At 52.9% G+C, this 18,759-nt stretch overlaps 1 protein-coding gene across 1 annotated transcript; it reads right to left on the bottom strand.

Annotated features, from left to right (window-relative positions):
* Positions 1-555: 555 nt before the first annotated feature.
* On the bottom strand, positions 556-18,333 carry LOC112393986 (keratin, type II microfibrillar, component 7C-like). The gene is given in 12 exon segments (XM_024736408.1): positions 556-854; positions 1,415-1,446; positions 1,619-1,641; positions 1,643-1,840; positions 2,487-2,601; positions 2,816-3,000; positions 3,491-3,586; positions 8,668-8,768; positions 16,448-16,642; positions 16,890-16,921; positions 17,165-17,229; positions 17,965-18,333. Coding segments are annotated over 12 exon segments (1,710 nt in total).
* Positions 18,334-18,759: the final 426 nt, after the last annotated feature.

Raw genomic sequence — 18,759 nt, 5'->3', positions numbered from 1 at the left:
GAAGAAGCCCAGAAGCCCCTGGAAGTTCTGGCTCTGCCAGGAAGTGGGCACTGGAGTCCTCTCCTGCTGAGGGCGTGGGAGAGCCATTTGCACCCACCCCCTGCCCCAGCCAATGCCCTGTGCTGTCAGAGAACATTCCTCAGTGGTGAGAAGACCACACATTTAGCTGCCCTAGGCCTGGGTTTGGGGTGGACCAGCCAACTGGCAAGTCAGCCCTTCCTGGGAGAGAGGGAGTCAGGTGGGGCATAAAGTTGTCCCCTGGGAGATGCAACCTCAGTCACTGTGGGAGGGTTTAGGAGGAAGGGGAAGCAGCAGCAGGTCCACACTGGACGGGCCCTGGGACCAATCTGTCCATTAGAAGCCACAGGCGTCCAAGCCTCCAGAGCAGCCGCAGTCAGGGTTGGCTCTTCGCCCAGGGCTGGGGGAAACCAGTCATTTAGACTCTTGGGGATGGAGGGGAGCTGCCAGAGCTGCGGGCAAGGATCCCGGCCTCCCTGGAGGAAGTGAAGAGACAAGCAGGGAGAGAGATGCAGGAGAAGGCAGCAATTGGGCAGGTCAGGCCAGCTGGTTCCTGCAGCCCTTCCGCCGCAAGCCCAGGGGCTCTCCGAGCTCTGGGACCCGCCGCCGGAGGCAGGGACGGTTGGCTCGCGGAGCGGTGTATTTACGAAGCAGAAGCCGCCAAGCAAACTGCACCAGGTGGCTGCCGCCACCGCTTTGGCCACAGGGCGAGCACACGCCGGTGCTCACCCCCAGGTTCCCGCTGCAGCGGGCGCTGCAGACGCTGCCCGTCGCCGGCCGGGAGCCGGACACGCAGAGGTCCACGCAGACGGCCCCGCCCCGGGAGCTGCTGACACCTGCGGGGGGCCGGGGAGGGGAGAGAACAGGGCTGATTCGCCTCGCAAGGTCGTCACCAGCGGCTCCTGCCTAAGGGCCAGAGTCCCCCCACCCCCTCTTCTCTTGCTCAGAGCTCCTTCCCTCTATTTCTATTCCCCCTTCCCCCTCAAACAACCTCACACCTGGGCACTTCTTCCAGTAGTCTAACCTCAAGCATCCTTGATAAACTGTTAGCCCAGGCCCTCCCTATAGGCTGAAATAGCTATTTAAGTTATCATAATCATTCACTGCCACATCCCCCTCCTTCCTTTCAGGGTCTTAAACTGTGCCCCCGTCCCCCCCCCCGCCCCGGCCCCCGCCTCCTGTTTTTGTAAATAAAATTTTATTGGAACCCAGCCACACCTATTCCTGAAGTATTGCTATGGCTGTGGCTGCTTTCACATTACAACAAGCTAAGCAGCTGAGCAGAGACTGCATGACCCGCAAGCCTAAAATATTTACTATTTGGCCCTTTAAGAAAAAGACTGACCACCAGGAGCCCCAAGCTCTTATTTCAGAACCCACAGTATAGATAACTTACAGACATTTACAGCACCAATGCCCTTAAACAACCTTGTGCAGAGAGAAAAGAGTCAAAAATTATTTGGGGGGAGCAGAACTTGCAAATTCCCTCCTCCAAGCAATCATGATGCAAATTAGATGCAAATAATATGCAAACATGCTCCTAGCTCTAAGCACAGCTTGGAGGATGAAGAGACATCACCCCCACAGATGTGGTCCTCACCCCTGCCCCTCGCCCTCCAGCAGGCCGCCTGTAGGTGGCGATCTCGATGTCCAGGCCCAGCTTGGAGTTCGTCACCTCCTGGTACTCCTTGAGCAGGCAGGCCATGTCCCGCTTGGCCTTCTGCAGGGCCTCCTCCAGCCCGGCCAGCTTGCAGTGAGCATCATTAAGGGCCGCCTCACCCTGCTGCTCCGCCTGGGTCACAGTGGCCTACAGCTTGGAGTTCTGGGGGACAGGGGAGGGTTGTTAAGGCTCCTTCTTCTGGATTTAGGGTCAGAGACCAGGTATCCACTGACCATTGACTATCAGAGGAAGAAGAGGCCTTACTCGTTTGTTAGGTCAGGGGTTGCAAATTAGTGCTCTTGGGGAATGTTGGCACAGTGTCCTTAAGTTTTGAAATTTAATGTAAAAATCCAAATTCCTGGCTTCTCTTGAAAAACCAGAGGATGCGGCCACACTGTACCTGCATTTCTGTAGGGCCTGCCTCGGTTGGATCTGATCAGCTCTGCCCGTTTGTTTTGTTTTCCAGTTCACCACACCCTAGTGCCTTCGGTACAGCCTGCTTCACCCACTTACTAACCTCTGGGGACATCTAAGTGTGCGGTCAGTGATCTAGAGCCATGGGCCAGAGAGGTGAAATGGCTTCCCCCAAATCACATGGTGAGCTAGTGGCAGGGCTGGTTTGAGAGCCCAGGTTTCCTACCTCTCAGACCGGTGCTATTTCCTCTGCCCCATTCTGCCCCTGGGACCATGAGAGCCCTGGTCATTCCGTTCCCCTCCATAGCCCTCCCCCTGCGCCCCCCATTCAGCGGGGACGGAGAGCATTCTCCGTGAAGACTTGCCTGAAGTTTGATGTCGCTTTTTCTCCCACACTTTGGCCAGGTGTCTGACTTAAATCCCCCTGCTCGTTGATCTCCTCCTTGGTGCAGTGCAGGGTCTCCCCGGGCTGGATCACCGTGGCCTTGATCTCCTCGCACTGGGGGGAAGCACAGATGCTCACGGGACACAGGATATGCCATCCCATTGAGCCCCACAGTTTGCACATCGGCCACCCCATCCTGAGAGCTGCCTGCCCTTCCCTTACCCATCCCACCTAGATAAAGGCCAAAGCCCTTTTAGCATCCCTCCTGCTAATACTTTCAGCTTTTAGCATCCCTGTTCTGGGAAGAGGGGGCGCTGGACCACTCACCTTGCTGCGGTTACCAGGACTCAGCCTCAGCCCAGCTGCGGCTGGCCGTGTCATCGTACTGAGCCTTGATCTCGGCGACAATGCAGTCCATGTTCAGGTCCCGGCTGTCGTCCATCTTGACTATGACTGAGGTGCCTGAGATGTGGGCGTGGAGGACTGGACTCCTGCGGGGAAGTGGGGGAGTGGTAAGAGCTTCCTGGACCGTAGTCCCACTCCCCGAAGCCCCCTTTCTCATGGTCCTTCCCTGTCCCCTGCCCTTGTTTCTTCCACAGCCTCACTGTCTGAAGCCCCAGTACAAAGGTGACATCTCCCCTTCAACCCTGGAACCTCTCAGTGCTCCTCAGGACCAAAGTCCCCAGGCTGAGAGGAGCCCAGCTCTGAGGCTTGCTGTCTGATTTCCGTCAGGGCCTCGGAAATCAGGCAGCAGCTTACAGTTTGTGTTGATTTGTGAATCTACGATTTGTGATCATCATCACCACAGTAACCGGGAACAACAGCTTGTTTGGGTTTGGCAGATAAGACAAGAAGCTATGCTTTTTCATCTTCTGACAGTAAACCTGCCTCGGGTCCCTCACCTCTGCCCCGTGCTCCCCTCACCCGGGGTTTCGGAAGCCAAATGGTGGAAAGTCCTTTCCAATGTCCAAATACCATCCTCCTTGCTGCCCCACTGCTCTGTGGCCCCTCACCTCTTTAAACAGCTGCTGCGGGAAGTCAATCTCCTGCGTCAGGGCCTCCGCGTTGGCCTCCAGGTCTGACTTTTGCAGGTAGCCGCAGTCCACAACCTAAAGGGAGAGGGTGGCAAAGGAGTCTCGCTGGGGAGACAGCACAGAGCTCTCCCCACCAGGGAGGGGCACCCCATCAGGCTGGGCACACTCCCTGGGCCCTCCTTAGCTGCTCATTCCAGTGCCTGGTGCCATGGTACTGATGAAGCCCTTTACTCAGTTCAAGGGGTCAGAAGCAGGTCTGGGTAAGGGAGGGGGTGCTGAGGTTTCCAGGCATTTCCTCTGGTATCCACCAGGATGATCACTGTAGAATGCACAGCTTGCACTATCATGAAACTTAGGATCTGGTGTAAATGGCTGTTTTTTGTTTTGTTTTGTTTTTTTTTTTGCGGTACGCGGGCCTCTCACTGCTGTGGCCTCTCCCATTGCGGAGCACAGGCTCCGGACGCGCAGGCTCAGCGGCCATGGCTCACGGGCCCAGCCGCTCCGCGGCATGTGGGATCTTCCCGGACCAGGGCACGAACCCGTGTCCCCTGCATCGGCAGGCGGACTCTCAACCGCTGCGCCACCAGGGAAGCCCCATAAAATATATTCCTTATTTTGAGTTGTGGTTACAAAAAAAGTTTGACAGCCAGTACCCTGAAGAACCTCTCACTATCATGAAACTTAGGATCTGGTGTAAATGGCTGTTTTTTGTTTTGTTTTGTTTTTTTTTTTGCGGTACGCGGGCCTCTCACTGCTGTGGCCTCTCCCATTGCGGAGCACAGGCTCCGGACGCGCAGCCTCGGTGGCCATGGCTCACGGGCCTAGCCGCTCCGCGGCATGTGGGATCTTCCCGGACCAGGGCACGAACCCGTGTCCCCTGCATCGGCAGGCGGACTCTCAACCGCTGCGCCACCAGGGAAGCCCCGTAAAATATATTCCTTATTTTGAGTTGTGGTTACAAAAGAAGTTTGACAGCCAGTACCCTGAAGAACCTGTTGCCAAAGTACACCAGCAAATATGTATCCCAAAGTTCAGGGCAGCATTGTTTGTTATAACCAAAAAAAAAAAAAGCACACGTATGTATACCCCTAGGAGAATGGAGAATAATAATACACTGGAATACTCTACAGCACTGAAAAATAAAGAAAGCTACGTGCATCAAAATGGATGAATCTCACAAATAGAATGTTGAGGGGGGAAAAGCAAGTCATAGGAGCGAACATGTAATTCTATTTATAGAAAGCTTAAAGGCAGGCAAAACTAAACAGTTGCTTAGGGATTCATACTCATGATACAACAATAAAGAAAATCAAAGGAGTGCTTAACACAAAAACCCAAGATAGTGGTTACCTTGGAGATTGGATGGGGTCAGAGGGGGAGGCTGCTGTGCTCAGGAAGGGTCCCACAGGGGGCTCTGAAGGTACTGCTGGGTACACAAGGATTTGTTTTTATTACTGTTGCTATTTAAATCATTAAACGTATGTTGTATATACTCTTGCATGTATGAGAAATTTATAAAACAAAAGAAAATGCCGATCAACTTGTGTTCTCTGATCCCTGTTACTCCTTCAGTTTAGAGTCTTGTCTTATCCCAGATTTCTTGCCTAGTCGTGGAAATGGAATCCCCAGCCTCAGTCTCTCTCCCTCCTATCTGTCTTCCACGCTGCTGCCAGACAGGCCTTCCAAATTGCGTCACACACCATGCTGCTGGCCTGCTCAAGCACCTTCTGTGGCTCCCATTGCCCACTCCATAAGCCTGGAGTCCTCAGCTCCACACGTTTCCCCCACTTGAAATAAATTTCCTTCCCCCTCCCCCTCCCCCTCCCCCTCTTTCCTTCAAGTCCCTTTCCAGCCCAGAGACCACCACGTTCCCATCTGGGTTCACAGGATGTCTGCTTCCACACCCCCGTCAGAACTCTGCAGTTGTAACAAGATGAGGTCACAAAGCCCCCAGGAAGGAGAGGTGAGCGTTCTGGAAGCTCTTTGGGCTAGAGCTGAGCTTCGGTGCCCAGGAAAGGCTTGGAGGAGGTGACAGCTCTGTTCATCACGGTGAGACTTGTCCACACGGCTCATTAGCTCACACAGGATGAGGTGTCTTGGACTCCAGATCTGTTGGACCCAGCCGGGCACAAGCTTGTCTGCTGTGTCTTCGTCTTTTGGGAACGAGAGCGGGAACATGTAGGCAGTAGGAACAGGGCGGAGATCGGTGGGAGATAGAGTTTTGCAGTCTCTTTATATCCATTCCCCCCCACCCCATCTGCCTTGGAAGGAAATTTGCAGTGGGCTGGCGTGAACAGTTCCTATTCTCTGGGTTGAAGGGTGTGTGTGACTTTATCTGTCCCTCAGGGTATGGAGCAAAATGCATGGGCTTAAGATGAAGCCTGGCTTAGCCGTTGACCGCCAGGGTCACTCATGTCCCTCTGGGTCCCTCTGCCTTGCACAGCGGCTGAGCATCAGCTTTTGCCCGAGGAAAGATAATGGAGAGAGTAACATCTACCTGGCCTACTTTACAGGTGGTCATGAGCCCCAGTGAGGCGGTGGAGGCATCGTGAAAGCGTCGGTCCCTGTGCCCGGCTGGTTATGTGTTGGAGTGTGCGGACAGGGTGCAGGAAGGGAAAAGGCCCACTGATGTTGTCCCTTGTAGTCCCGTAGTGTTGTCCCAGAGTGGCCTTGGGTTTGGGGAAGGAGCTGGAATCTGGATCTCCTAGAGTTAACTACCCTTATTCCTGGGATCAACCCTGTGTGACCTCAGTTCAAAGACAACAGACTGCCGCCCTGCGTTGTTGCCCTTTGCGGCTGAGTTCACGCTACCTTTGGCATCTCCAGGCCTGGTGGCTCACCCACCACTGTGCCAGCCAAGTGCATTTCATTCTCTCAGCAACCTTTGGGGTTAGGAAAGATGATCATCCCCATCTTACAGATGGAGAGACGGAGGTCCAGAGGAGTTAAATGATCCGTCTTCCTGGCCTCAGTCGAGTACCCTTGCTGCTCTCCTCATCTCCCTGATCCTCTCCCATGCTTGGCTGCCCCGACTCCACAGTGTGAGGAGATAAAGATAACGGTGCAGAAACACAGGCAGAGCTTGCGCCACAAGCAAGGAGGAGCTGAACAGGCTTAACCAGGCCATCCAGTGGCTGACAGTGGAGGTGGACGGCACCAAGAGCCAGGTGAGGGGTGGGAGTGGGGGCAGCTGGGTGGTGATGGTGGAAGGGCATTGACTGTTTAGGACAACTAGACTAGACCTTCCCCCCATCCTTTGGAATAGACGGGTAAAGTTTCTCTTTGTGGATGTCTGAGCAAACAGGATTGTGGCTGTATGTGTACGTCACGCTTCCATTTGCCCAGGACCTTCAGTATTTCATGCGGGTCAGTAATTAACATGTAGGTAAATATCTACGCTTAGGGATGCTTGTTTGTATATTATTTTTTATGTATATTTTTATGTCTGTATGTTTTTTTGTTTTTGCGGTACGCGGGCCTCTCACTGTTGTGGCCTCTCCCGCTGCGGAGCACAGGCTCCGGATGCGCAGGCTCAGCGGCCATGGCTCACGGGCCCAGCCGCTCCCGGACCGGGGCACGAACCCGTGTCCCCTGCATCGGCAGGCGGACTCTCAACCACTGCGCCACCAGGGAAGCCCTGTCTGTATGTTTTGTTTGTCTTACACAGCGTGCAATTTGAGCCCATCCTCAGAAATGGCAAGATTTTATCTAGAAACCCAGTTTTCTGGGTTCTCTCTAAAAACATGCAGATCTGGCAGTATTAAACTATGATCTCACACAGTAACATTTGGTGAGAGAATAGAGGCCTCTATCTTCTTTGCCATCTTCACACGGGGGACACGCTCCTTCTGTGTGCCATGGTCCCCACTACTCCAAATTGCATCCTTTGACACTGAGGCAGACGGTTCTTTGCCATTTATTATCACCTTGGCTAGTACTCTTGTTATCCTTGTCAAAGAGAAAAGGCTCTGGGGACTTCCCTGGCGGCTCAGTGGTTAAGACTCTGTGCTTCCAATGCAGAGGGCATGGGTTCAGTCCCTGGTTGGGGAACTAAGATCCCACATGTTGCACGGCGCGGGCAAAAAAAAAAAAAAAGAAAAAAAAAAGGCTCTGGACCTAGGTCTCTATCTAAGGCAGAGAAATGAAAGACTGGAAACATGAAAGAGGTCCTTGTGATGTCAGGAAAACGAAAGTATTTGTGTTTGTGACTCAGGCTCTCTGCCTTAGAAAGAAGAGGTTCCCACATGAATGCTCTCTTTCTCCCCGCCTCTCTCCCTCTCACCCTCTTCTCTTTCCTCTCAGTCACCCTGTCTGTCAAGCCCCCCGGCCCATGTCCCATCCCGCAGAGGGAAGGGGTTCTGCTCCGGTGTGTTCTTGTTTTCTGCAGATACAAGTGTCTCGGGCTCTGCGGGATATTTGTGTGGGTTATCCCTTCTCTAGGAACCCATGACTTTGAGGCAGGACGAACTATTTAAGTTCAAGGGTTGGCAGAGCGGGTGGGTGAGTGGACCCATCGCTGTCAGTCTCCCAGCAGCCCCAGCTGCTCTGTTTTCCTGACTGGTCCCCTAAGCAGCAAGCCCATCTCACCAAGGCAAACCTTTATTGTTATGATTTTTCCCTAGAGACTGCAAATTCTAGTCTCTTGTGAGGAAAGGATATGCTTCCTGTTTGTTTCCCTGATGAAACCATAATCGCAGCATTATGTGCTAAAAAGCATTTGATGCTTCCCAGACCCTAGCTCATTTTAGAAGCGTCACTATACTAGATGCAAAAGGCTCTCAGTCATCAAGACGGCTGGCCCCCAACCTCCACCCTGGGAGGGAGGCAGACACACAAATACACCGTTCAGAACAGGCACGCTCACTCCTCACAACGATCTCTAAGTCCCTCATTGGCCCTCCAGCTGCTGAGAAAGGTCTGGATCCTTGAGTGGGGAGGGGTGGGGGCCAAGGATGTCCTCCTGTCTGTGGTCTTCCCTTCACCCCCAGCCCTGCGAACCAGAGGGAGGAGGCAAGGACCCAGCAGCTCTGCAGGAGGTGGGTGCCTCAGGAAGCGCTAAGAGCAAGCTGGCCTGGCTGGACATGGTGCGCCAGCTGTGCGAGTACCAGGGACTCACAATGCTCAAGCTGGGCCTGGACTTTGAGATCGCCACCTACCGCAAGCTGCTGGAAGGCGAGGAGAGGAGGTGAGGGCTGGGCGGTGCTTGAGATGCGGTGGTGCAGGGGCATAGGGAGGGCAGCACCTGGGTCCTCGCCAGCTTGGGAGGGATGGGGAGAGGTGAGCTGGGTATCCAGGGATCTGTTCTCCTGGAGCCAGTTTTTTCCCTCCATCTTACAGCCCTTTAGACAAAAGGTCCCAGCTAACGAGCACCCTTGGCACCTGTGATGGGCAATTCATTGACCCCCGGGATCAGAAAGCAGGGGCCAGTTTGTCTATAGAGACAGCTGCAGGGACCAAGGCCCAGCCAGGGGGAGTAAAGTCCCCAGTGTGGGGTGCCTTCTCCTCAACTCTGCCCACCTCTCCTCCAGGCCTGGGGGAGGCAGGGTTTATGGCAACAGGTAGGGCCTGGCTTTTTAACCTTAGGCAGGTAGAGACCCAAGGGCTGCCAGCTCCAGCTGGGCTCACCAGTCTTAGAGGAAGGAAAGGGAACGCACCGTGCAACAGGCAATCTGCATTTATTGTCTCCTTTAAACCCCACAAAACCCTGGGAGGGAGGTGCTATTATCCCCATTTTACAGATGAGAAAACTGAGTGTCAGAGAGTAAAAGACCACCTCAAGGACACACAGGTGGAAACTGATTGGATGAGGCTTGAACAATATTCTCCAGACAGTTGACCTATCTCCTCCGCTGTCTCCTTCAAAGTGCCCCCGACGTGGTTTCTAATTTCAAGATAAGTTTAGGCCAAAGACAGTGTAGATCTTCTGCCTTCTCCCTTCTCTAAGAACTCATCAATAAAAGTGAATTATTTGACTTTAAGGCAAGAAGGGTTGAGTTTAAAGGCCCAGAAGGAGTCTTTACTCAAAAGGGCTGAGGGGATCTGAGAGAACCAAGCATCTTGCAGGATGGAAGGATTTTTGCCTGTCTGGAGAGGGCCAGGAGTGCTTTGTCTTGAAGAATGGAGAATATTCTCCCTGGTATATGGATTCACTCACCTGCTTCCTCTTTCTCCCTGCAGGCTTGGTCTGGGATTTGGGGCAGGGAACATCAGTAAGTAAATAATAGAGTAACTTGGGTTAGAGGGGTCAAATCTTAACTCCCCCCCTCCCCACCTGCTCTGTGTGTATCCTCTTGGGAAAGGAGAAGGGGCCTGCTGCCTCTGTGTGTCTCCCTTTTTTGGGGGGCTGTTCCCTCTCATAGTGGTTTTTTTTGTGTTTGTGTGTGTTGGGGGAGGGCGTTCTGTGTTCTGTTCTTTGCGGGGAGGATCTCTTGGTGTGTCCTGGGGTGTGGGAATAAGTTCTGTGTGTTTATCCCCGTGGAGGAGACTGTTTTATTCTCGTGTGGGGAGAATCCGTGTCTGACTTCAGGGTCGGGGGGATTCCCGAGTTTGGTTCTGAGGGATGCGGTCTGTGTCTCTAACACTGGGGAGTTTGCACTGCACGTCTGTCTCCTGGGGGAGGGGGGTTGTCTGTGCATCGGTATGTCTGTCTTCGGGGGGCGGCGCGAGCAGGAGAGAAGAAGGGGTTTCCTCCTCCAACAGCCGCTCTCAACACCTGCGGGCTGGTCTCAACCTCGGGCCTCTCGGTCCAGCTGCCGTCTGGAGCTGGCCCCGGCGCCCTGGAGACGAGCGCCCCTGGCGGCGGCTGCGCGCCCTGCGGCTCCCCCGGCGGGGTCGGGGGCTTCAGCGGCAGCGGCTCCCGCGGATGCTGAACCCTTCCTGTCCTGCTCAGGAGAAGTCAAGGAACCCTTCCGTCCCAGTAACTTGGCGCTGTGTCTCAGACGCCCCCTCCCACGGTTCTGGCCCTTGCCTCACCTTTCTCTCTTGCCCCCCACCTTAGAGTGTAAAGTCTTGGAATGTAGTTTACTGGACCATGACAGACCCATTCCCAGGGTGGGGACAGGCTGGACGCTGTGCCACTGGGAGGCAAGGCGTTTGGCTTATCTGGACCCAGCGCCCCACCTCTCTGAACTGCCCCACCTACTCTTTTCCTGGGACTCCTCCTTTGAAATAAAAAGTTATGCAGTGAATGCAGCCTTCCGGCTGTTTGTGCCTAGATTCCTCAGGCCGTTTATCCCCAGAGCAAAGACAAAGCTGACTGGATTTGGGGGAGGGGAAAGAAAAGGGGGAACCCTTTGGTGTGTGGGTCCACGTGACTTCAGATGATGGTGGTATCATAGAACCAGGATCTTAAAGGTTGGTGAGTGTGTGTGTGTGTGTGTGTGTGTGTGTGTGTGTGTGTGAGGGTCCCTGGTGAAAGGGAAAGAAGGGGTTAATTCATGCATGATGGTGGACTTAGTCCTAGCCTGGGGTCCACAGGCAGCCGTCCTTGGCAGAGTTGCTGAGAACTGCACTCATTCATCCACCCACTCACTCTACAAGCGCAAAATGGCCTCTGAGGGTCAGGCATAGTGCTTGGTGGGCAAGACACTCTAGTCCTGGGCCTCTGGAGATGACGGTCTGGTGGTGAGGCAGGCAAAACCAGGAAATGGACCAGAAAGACATACCGTGAGACAGGGATGAAGGTGGACCTCCTTCCACTGCCCTGGCAGGGGTGCTTGAAGGCAGGCCCTGGGGAAGATGGCCCTGGCAGACTGGGGCTGGAGGACATAGACACAACAGGGTGGCCCAGGTTTCAGTTGAACAAGTGATCTGACTGTGGGCTGGGAACAACATACCGCGGTGGAGGAAAACATGGGCTTTGGAATCAGAGACTCCAGCTTTGCTTCTGCTTCCAGATCCATGGTGTAGTTTGGTCTGAGTTCTCACAAGGCAACTTTGGGGAGGGGTGGGCAGAAGGTAAGCCAGTTTGTGCAGAGAAAGGCTGGGTTTCTGGGCTCTTTCTTTGCCACATAGGCCTGAGAGAAGCTTCCATTCAGCGAGCTCACATTCTTTTCTGTTGCACAAAGGATTACATCACCAATGCATCTGGGGAACAATGGTCCCTGCTTTCTGTATCCCTGGGTGGGGCTAAAGTGCATAATTAACCAGAGGCCCCGGCTTTACCTTTTAAGGTTCACTAGTGCCAGAGTGTCTGCTGTGTTCTCTTGGGTCCAAGCCCAGAGAATAGGTACCCCAAAAGCCCCCCTTGCTGGATAAACAGAGTAGTCTCATGCAAGAGGAATGGGACCAGAACTTGGCTGGCAGGCTGTCATCCACCTGAGGGGTAGGGAACATGGCCCCATTGGACTCAGGCATCAGACCCTTTCGAGCCTTTCTGACTGACACCAATTGTATAAACATTCTTACCAAGACTCCCAACGCAAAGGAGCCGCCTGAAGGCAGAGCCACTCCTCCGCAACATTTTTCAGCTGGACTCCTTATTCCCTGCATTTTGCTAGGAGGTAACGAGATTCTCTGATATTCAAGGTCAAGTTTTTCTAGCTCCTGCTGTGCTGACCATGTCAACAGAGGAACTTTGTGGGATGTGCAGAAGGCAATGCCGCCCTTCCCCAGCCAGGAGCTGTAGGCAGGATTGATGGTGAGCGTCCTGCATCCAGCATCACCGAGGACTGGTTGTGGACCACAGGTTTTCTTTCCAAATCCTAAGCCTGATGTCAGGCCGGGAGATCCCAAGGGCCATGAGGTCAGGTTTTAGTCACTTGCTGGGCCAGGGCCACATGGGCCACCAGCAATGCTTGTGGTTAGGGGACCACTTTTCTGAGTGGCTCCCCAGGCCACGGGCCATATTCCAGCCTGGGGCATTTATGGAGAGCCAGTCCTCACCCACTTACAAGCTTTGTGAGTTGGAGTGACTTCTGAAGGGAGGACGGTTGTCATCAGTTGCTTCTCAGCAGAAGGGGATCCCGAGGGATCAGCCCCTATCGGCTCCCCACGCCTGCCTCACACTTGATAGCAGCACTTAAAGCGCTGGATGTGACTTCACTGTGCTCACATCTCTATTCAAGCCCCTCGAGCACGTGACCTTTCTCATCCATCTGTCTCCAGAGCCTGCCACGTAGTAGATATGAACGAGCTGAGGCTCTGTGGTCCTGTTTGGTCTGCTCTGTCCTTGGATGAATTGGGCTCTGTTCTTCCACTATTAACGTGTTTCACGAGACCCTCCTTGGGAGTGTCTTGAGTCTAAATGCAGTCCCTCCTGATGTGATTCTAGCTGCAATATATTGACCAGTCCAGTCTGGAATAAGAAGAAAGGGCCCAGATTCTGTTCCCAATCTTGCTGTTACTTTTCACTTGTTTCTGGGCCTCAGTCCTGCCCTCCTCAGACCTAACTAGTGAAGGTTCATTTATCTCTTTTATTTTTCCTCCCTAATTAACCTCTCTGCTCCACAGTTTATCTGTAAAACAAGGATAGTACCTATCGTAGCATTGTTTCAGAATTAAATATATTACTATATGTAAAGTGCTGAAAACATAGTAAGAATTGTACCAATATAAATGTAATTAATATTTCACTTACTGGAGTTCTTGGGAAGGGTTTTGAGCACCTTTAAAGAAGGCTCCCCAACTTCAAGAAGGCCAGCTGATCCCCCTCTGCCCTGGCTGGCGCTACAGTAATTGAAGAGCAGGAGGGGTACGTAGGGGAGCCCGAGGGTTAGAGTTGGGGTTCCCTAGTCAGAGGTCACCTCCTCAGGATAACACCCAGCAGCACCTTCCCATCACCACTCCCACCATACCCAGTTCTCCCTCTGTGACCCCATCTCACCAACACGAGTCCACTTGTACACTCACATGTACCCGCAAAAGTCCTCTCTTCAGCACATATATACAGGTATACACACATTCACAGACACCATCACACATATAGGAGCCCTCACAGTTACACACAAATGTACATGTTTCCCCACAGATGCCCAGACACGTGCGTGTACCTGGTTGCAATCATTCTGTTCCACTCACAGACAGCAGCCTATAGACAGTTGAGCTGTGCGGGATGAAGACACAGCATGCACACAGCACAGTGCATGGCACCTGGTTCCCTACTTCCCTCTAGCTTCTCACCCTTTCCCACATCTCCTAAAGAATAATAGAGCTTTCACTACTTACAATAGGCAAGACATGGAAGCAACCTAAATGTCCACCGACAGATGAATGGATAAAGAAGATGTGGTATATATATATATGTATATGTATATATACACACACATAGTGGAATATTACTCAGCCATCAAAAATGAAATAATGTCATTTTCAGAAACATGGATGGACCTAGAGATTATCATATTGGGTAAAGTAAGTCAGACAGAGAAAGACAAATATCACATGATAGCACTTATATGTGGAATCTAAAATATGACACAAATGAACCTATCTATGAAAGAGAAACAGACTCACAGACATAGAAAACAAACATATGGTTACCAGAGGGGAAAGGTGAGAGGAGGGGTAAGTTAGGAGTTTGGGTTTAGCAGATACAAACTACTATATATAAAATAAACAACAGGTCCTACTGTATAGCACAGGGAACTATATTTGATATCTTGTGATAACCTATAATGGAAAATAATCTGAGAAAGAATGTATATATATTATATATAAACTGAATCACTTTGCTGTACACCTGAAACTAACACAGCATTGTAAATCAACTATACTTCAATTAAAAAGAATAATAGAACTTTAAATGGCTAAGGGACTTTAAATGGCTAAGCAGTCATCTAGTCCAGTCATTCCTTTTTCACTAGTGAATACACTGAGGCCCAGAAAGGGGAGGTGACTTGCTAAATGTCACACAGCAAGGTGTTTCATTTTCTTCACCATTCTGTGTCATGGGCAATATGTATGTGATTCATTCACCCTCGCTCCTCTGCCTGAACTGTCCAGGAGTGGGAACCTAGATCTGTGAAGGTGAAGATTGTGGAACTGGAGTAGGAAAGAGAAGGTCAGAGCCAGAGGGAGGGTGAGAGAGTGAAGTATGACAGGTTATCAAGGTCCAGCTGGGCTGATGAGACTAGTGAGATGCAGAGGGAGGGGTCAGTTGACAGAGATGAGAAGTCCCTCAGGACTGGTGGCTTCTGAACTGGGGAGGGATGGAGGGATAGAGCTGGTGCTGGGGCCTCAGGTCTGGACTCCAGACAGGGCCTGCTTCTGAGCTGTGCGGTGTCACAGCACAGAGGGCTGGTTAGAACAGTTGCATATTCTGGAACTCTCTGAGGGCTTTGTCCTCAGAATTCCATTGGAGGGTGGAGGGGACACATTGGTTGCCAGGAGACCTGGAATTAATCCTATCTTTTAAAAGAGCCAGTGTCTCTTCAGACCGCTCACTTCTGATCTCTCAATATTATCAATTTATTTCTATCACACTTAGAGGTGGGGATGGGCACTTCCATTTCTGCTATAGTTTCCTGGGCCCGGCACCGGAAGTTTAGAGATTCACTCTGCTGTACAGATGTATGTTCAGGGACTTGCCTTGGCCTATAGTGAAGCGGAGGGGCCATCTCTCCACTCCCACCGGCACTTATAATACCTTCATCAGTGTGGCGGGGATGGTCTCCTGCATGAAGGAGCTTGATGGCCTGGAAGACGTGGGGTTTTCTTTCTGTGCTTGCAATCTCTGATCATATAAGTGTAATGAGAGGCTGCCCGTGGCCCTGATCAGGCACTAAGTATTTTACGTATACGAAATTCCTTAATCCTCCCAACAACCCTAGGAGGCAAAAGAAAAATGCTCTTTTTCTCATTTTCACTTTAGACATATAGAAACTGAGGCACAGAGAGGGTAAGTAAATTGCCCGAAGTCACTCAGCTAGGAACAGAGTTCAGTTTTGGACCCAGGCAGCTTGGCTCCAGGGTCTGTGTGCTCACCTCTACATCACATCATCTTCTTGCTACGTAATGTTTTCTAGCTTTGAGGCAATTTATCAGCTATGGAAGGTCTCCAAACCCCAAAAGGACTCCATTAAAAAAAGACAGCCATATCAAAGGCTTTTTGAAAGTTGAAGTCATGTTCATGTATTCACCCCTTAAAGAATTCTTGTAAGTTACTCAGGCTTGAGCCTTCCCCACCAAAGCCAGGAGTGATGTTTCCTTAAGCTTTGAGTGACTGGTGCATCTACCCACAGGTTTACAGATGTGCACAGATATGTTCTCTGGGAGGCAGCTGTGGTTTAGTGAAATGAGCACTAAACATGCTCACGGGGTTCAAACCCCAGCTGTGCCACCGAACTCAGGGTGGGACCTTGCCCTGGCTACTGCGGGTCCCTGAGCTCTGCAAGAGATATTGTGAAGGTGGTATGGATAAAATTACAGGATGGAGTGGCCTAGCAGAATCCTTGGCTAAATCTGAGAGCGCTGTGAGCCCAGGGACAAAAGACTGTAGTGGAGACCCCAGATCTAGGGCTTTTCTGCTCCATGTAACTTTGGGGACCCTCCCAAACCTCGACCCCTGAGGAAGATAGCAGAAGTGAAGACAAGGCCCAGGGTTGGCTATATTGATTTATTGGAAACACAGATCAAGAAGGAGAGGAACACGGCAGAGAAGGAAGGGGTGATGCTGGGACAGAGTGGGAGCGTTGGCCATTGGCCCCGTAGCAGCCCAGGTCCTAATCCTGGTCCCCCCTGCCCCGGAGTCCCCTTCCTGTGGTGGCCAAAGAGACTTATTTCTAGGGTAGCCTTTCCCAGCGTGGGCGGCAGAGCCCGGGAAGAGGGGATCACACACAGGCTTGAGATGCTAGGAGTGGGATAGACCTTTCAAAGAGCCAGCGAAGTAGCCTAGGGCTTGCTCCGCCCAGAGGTGGGCGGGGCGGGGCCAGGCAAGGCGGGCCCTGCCGGGCTGCGCGGGAGGGTTGCCCGGGCCGGGCCTGAGTTGGGGCGCCTAACGTTTGCGGCAGCTGCTGGCGCGGGAGCCCACGCCGCAAGACGTGACGGAGCTGCAGGGGCCGCAGGGCGCACACAGGCCGGTGTTCACCGCCAGGTTCCCGCTGCAGGGGGCGCTGCAGACGCTGCCAGTCATCGGCCGGGAGCCGGACACGCAGAGGTCCCCGCAGACGACCCCGCCCCGGGAGCTGCTGACACCTGCGAACCCCAAAGGCTTAGTCAAAATTCTGGGGGGCCAAGTCTCCCGCATCCCCGACGATGCACCTCTCCAAGCATCTTTACTTAACAACTCTAGTCCCAAAGAAGTGGTCCTTGCTTCTTGTCTAACCCAAATCCCTCCTCCTGTGATGCCAGCCCACTCTTATATTTAGGTCCAGTGGAACTCCTCCTTCCATCCCTTACAGGAAGAGAGTAAATTCATCCACACAGGGCCTAGGTTACTCACAGACATTCACGGCCCCAACGCCTTCACACAGTCTGAGAGGGAAGAGGAAAAAAGCAACATTAGTGACTGAGCCAGAGTTGCCGACAGAGCTCTACAAATTCCTGGGGTGTGGTTCACAAGTGGTCAGGAAGGAGGGGGCAGAGGGTCAGAAGTAATAGTCCTCACAAACCGCCCCCCACCCCAAAGTGATAAATGATAGGTTTGTCCCAGATCCCTGGCCATTGCTCAGCCAGGATCAAGGGTGCAGCTCAGGGCCAGGCTGGGATGGGCCCCACCTGTGTTTCTGGCAGAACTGCCACTTGGTCTCCAGCAGCTTGTTCTGCTGCTCCAGGAAGCGCACCTGCCATTTGGGGTGGGAGGATGGGTCAGATGGCTCCCACTGCCCCAAAGGCTACTTGGGGCATGTGGGGATGGGGGAGGGCGCTGATTGCTTTAAGGTAAACTCCCAAACGAGGAGCTCAGCAGAGATTACACAGGGCCCTGTGGAAGACAAGACAACTTCTGGATTTCGGGATTGGGATCTATGTTTGGATTTTCCAAGTTAGGGGTGAGAGCAAGGGGCCGGGAATGATCAGTCCCTGCTCAGGTGAACTGAGTTATCCTGACGTGCTGAGCCTAGGTGGCATGTGGTCAGGAGCCAAGTAGAGGTCTTTTTGTCTCTGACTCCCCCATCAGTGCCCAGCCTGAATTGAGCATGGGTGGGTTCAGGAAAGGTGTGATCAAGGACACCCACCCAAAGGCTGGCCTGTGGTCCTCTTCCTATATCTTATGTGCATTTCTTGTGTCTTGTTTGCATGTATGGCCTTCTTCCTCTGACACGCAGTTCCAAACCTGTCCTTGTCTGTCTATGGGGACCCTGCCTGTCTGGACAGAGGTTGTATATAATAATAATTGCCTCATCAGGAGCCCCTGCTCTAGACTCATCTCTCTGATCTTTCTGTGCCCTGGATAAGTGTCCATCTCCTCCATTAGACTGGGATCTCGTGGGCACCACATCTCTCCTGCCCCCCGACTACCCCTTCAGTGCCTGCCCAAGAAGGGAGGGTTCAGGAAGGGTGTGATCAAGGACACCCACCTTGTCGATGAAGGAAGCGAACCTGTTGTTGAGACACTTGATCTGCTCCTTCTCCTCGTGCTTCACACACTGCACGTTGGGGTCGATCTCCAGGTTGAGGGGCACGAGGAGCCTCTCGTTGACCGACACGGTGGTGATGCAGGGCGGGCTGGGGCCGCACACGCCGCCGAAGCGGTACCCGAAGCTGCGGCCGCAGGAGCCGGCGCGGAAGCCCTCGCAGAGGCTGCGGCTGCCGAAGCCCCCGGTGAGGCCGCGGTAGCAGGAGATGCCGCGGTAGGGGGCGGCCGTGATGCTGCAGCGGCTGGGCCGGGTCCCGCAGGCTGAGAAGCAGCTGAAGGTGCGGCCACCGAATCCTGATCCGTAGGTCATGATGCTTCTGGAAGTTTGGCTTGCGTTGTACAGGATAGGAGAACTGGAGTCTTGTGGAAACTCTAATGTCCTCCTCTAGGAGCCCGGGTCCTATTTATGCTCAGGTAGGAAGTGCTTGGCTATGCAGATGGGGTTTTGCAATTTGTGCTTTATGGGCTTGGGTGACTAGCTGGGTCCAACGCCTCTCTAGAATGTGCTTTAATAGTGGAGTGGCCCGCACCCTCCTCTGTGTAAAGAATGCAACCCCTGGGCTGTAGGGGAACTCAGCATGTTTCATCTTCAAAGTGCCTTGACAGCAGGGCATGCACACATCTTAGGGTACTGGAGAGAGAAGCGCAGGGCAGGGGAGGGGAGGGAAGAATGGGGCCAAGAAAAGCAGAGGAGAAGGGAAGCCAGATGGGGCAGAAGCAGGCAAACTGTATGTGT

Source organism: Neophocaena asiaeorientalis, unplaced genomic scaffold, assembly GCF_003031525.2.
Source record: "Neophocaena asiaeorientalis asiaeorientalis breed wild unplaced genomic scaffold, Neophocaena_asiaeorientalis_V1.1 scaffold134, whole genome shotgun sequence".
NCBI lineage: Eukaryota > Metazoa > Chordata > Mammalia > Artiodactyla > Phocoenidae > Neophocaena > Neophocaena asiaeorientalis.
Note: the sequence above shows the minus strand (reverse complement) of the source record. Positions and strands in the feature narration are given on the sequence as shown.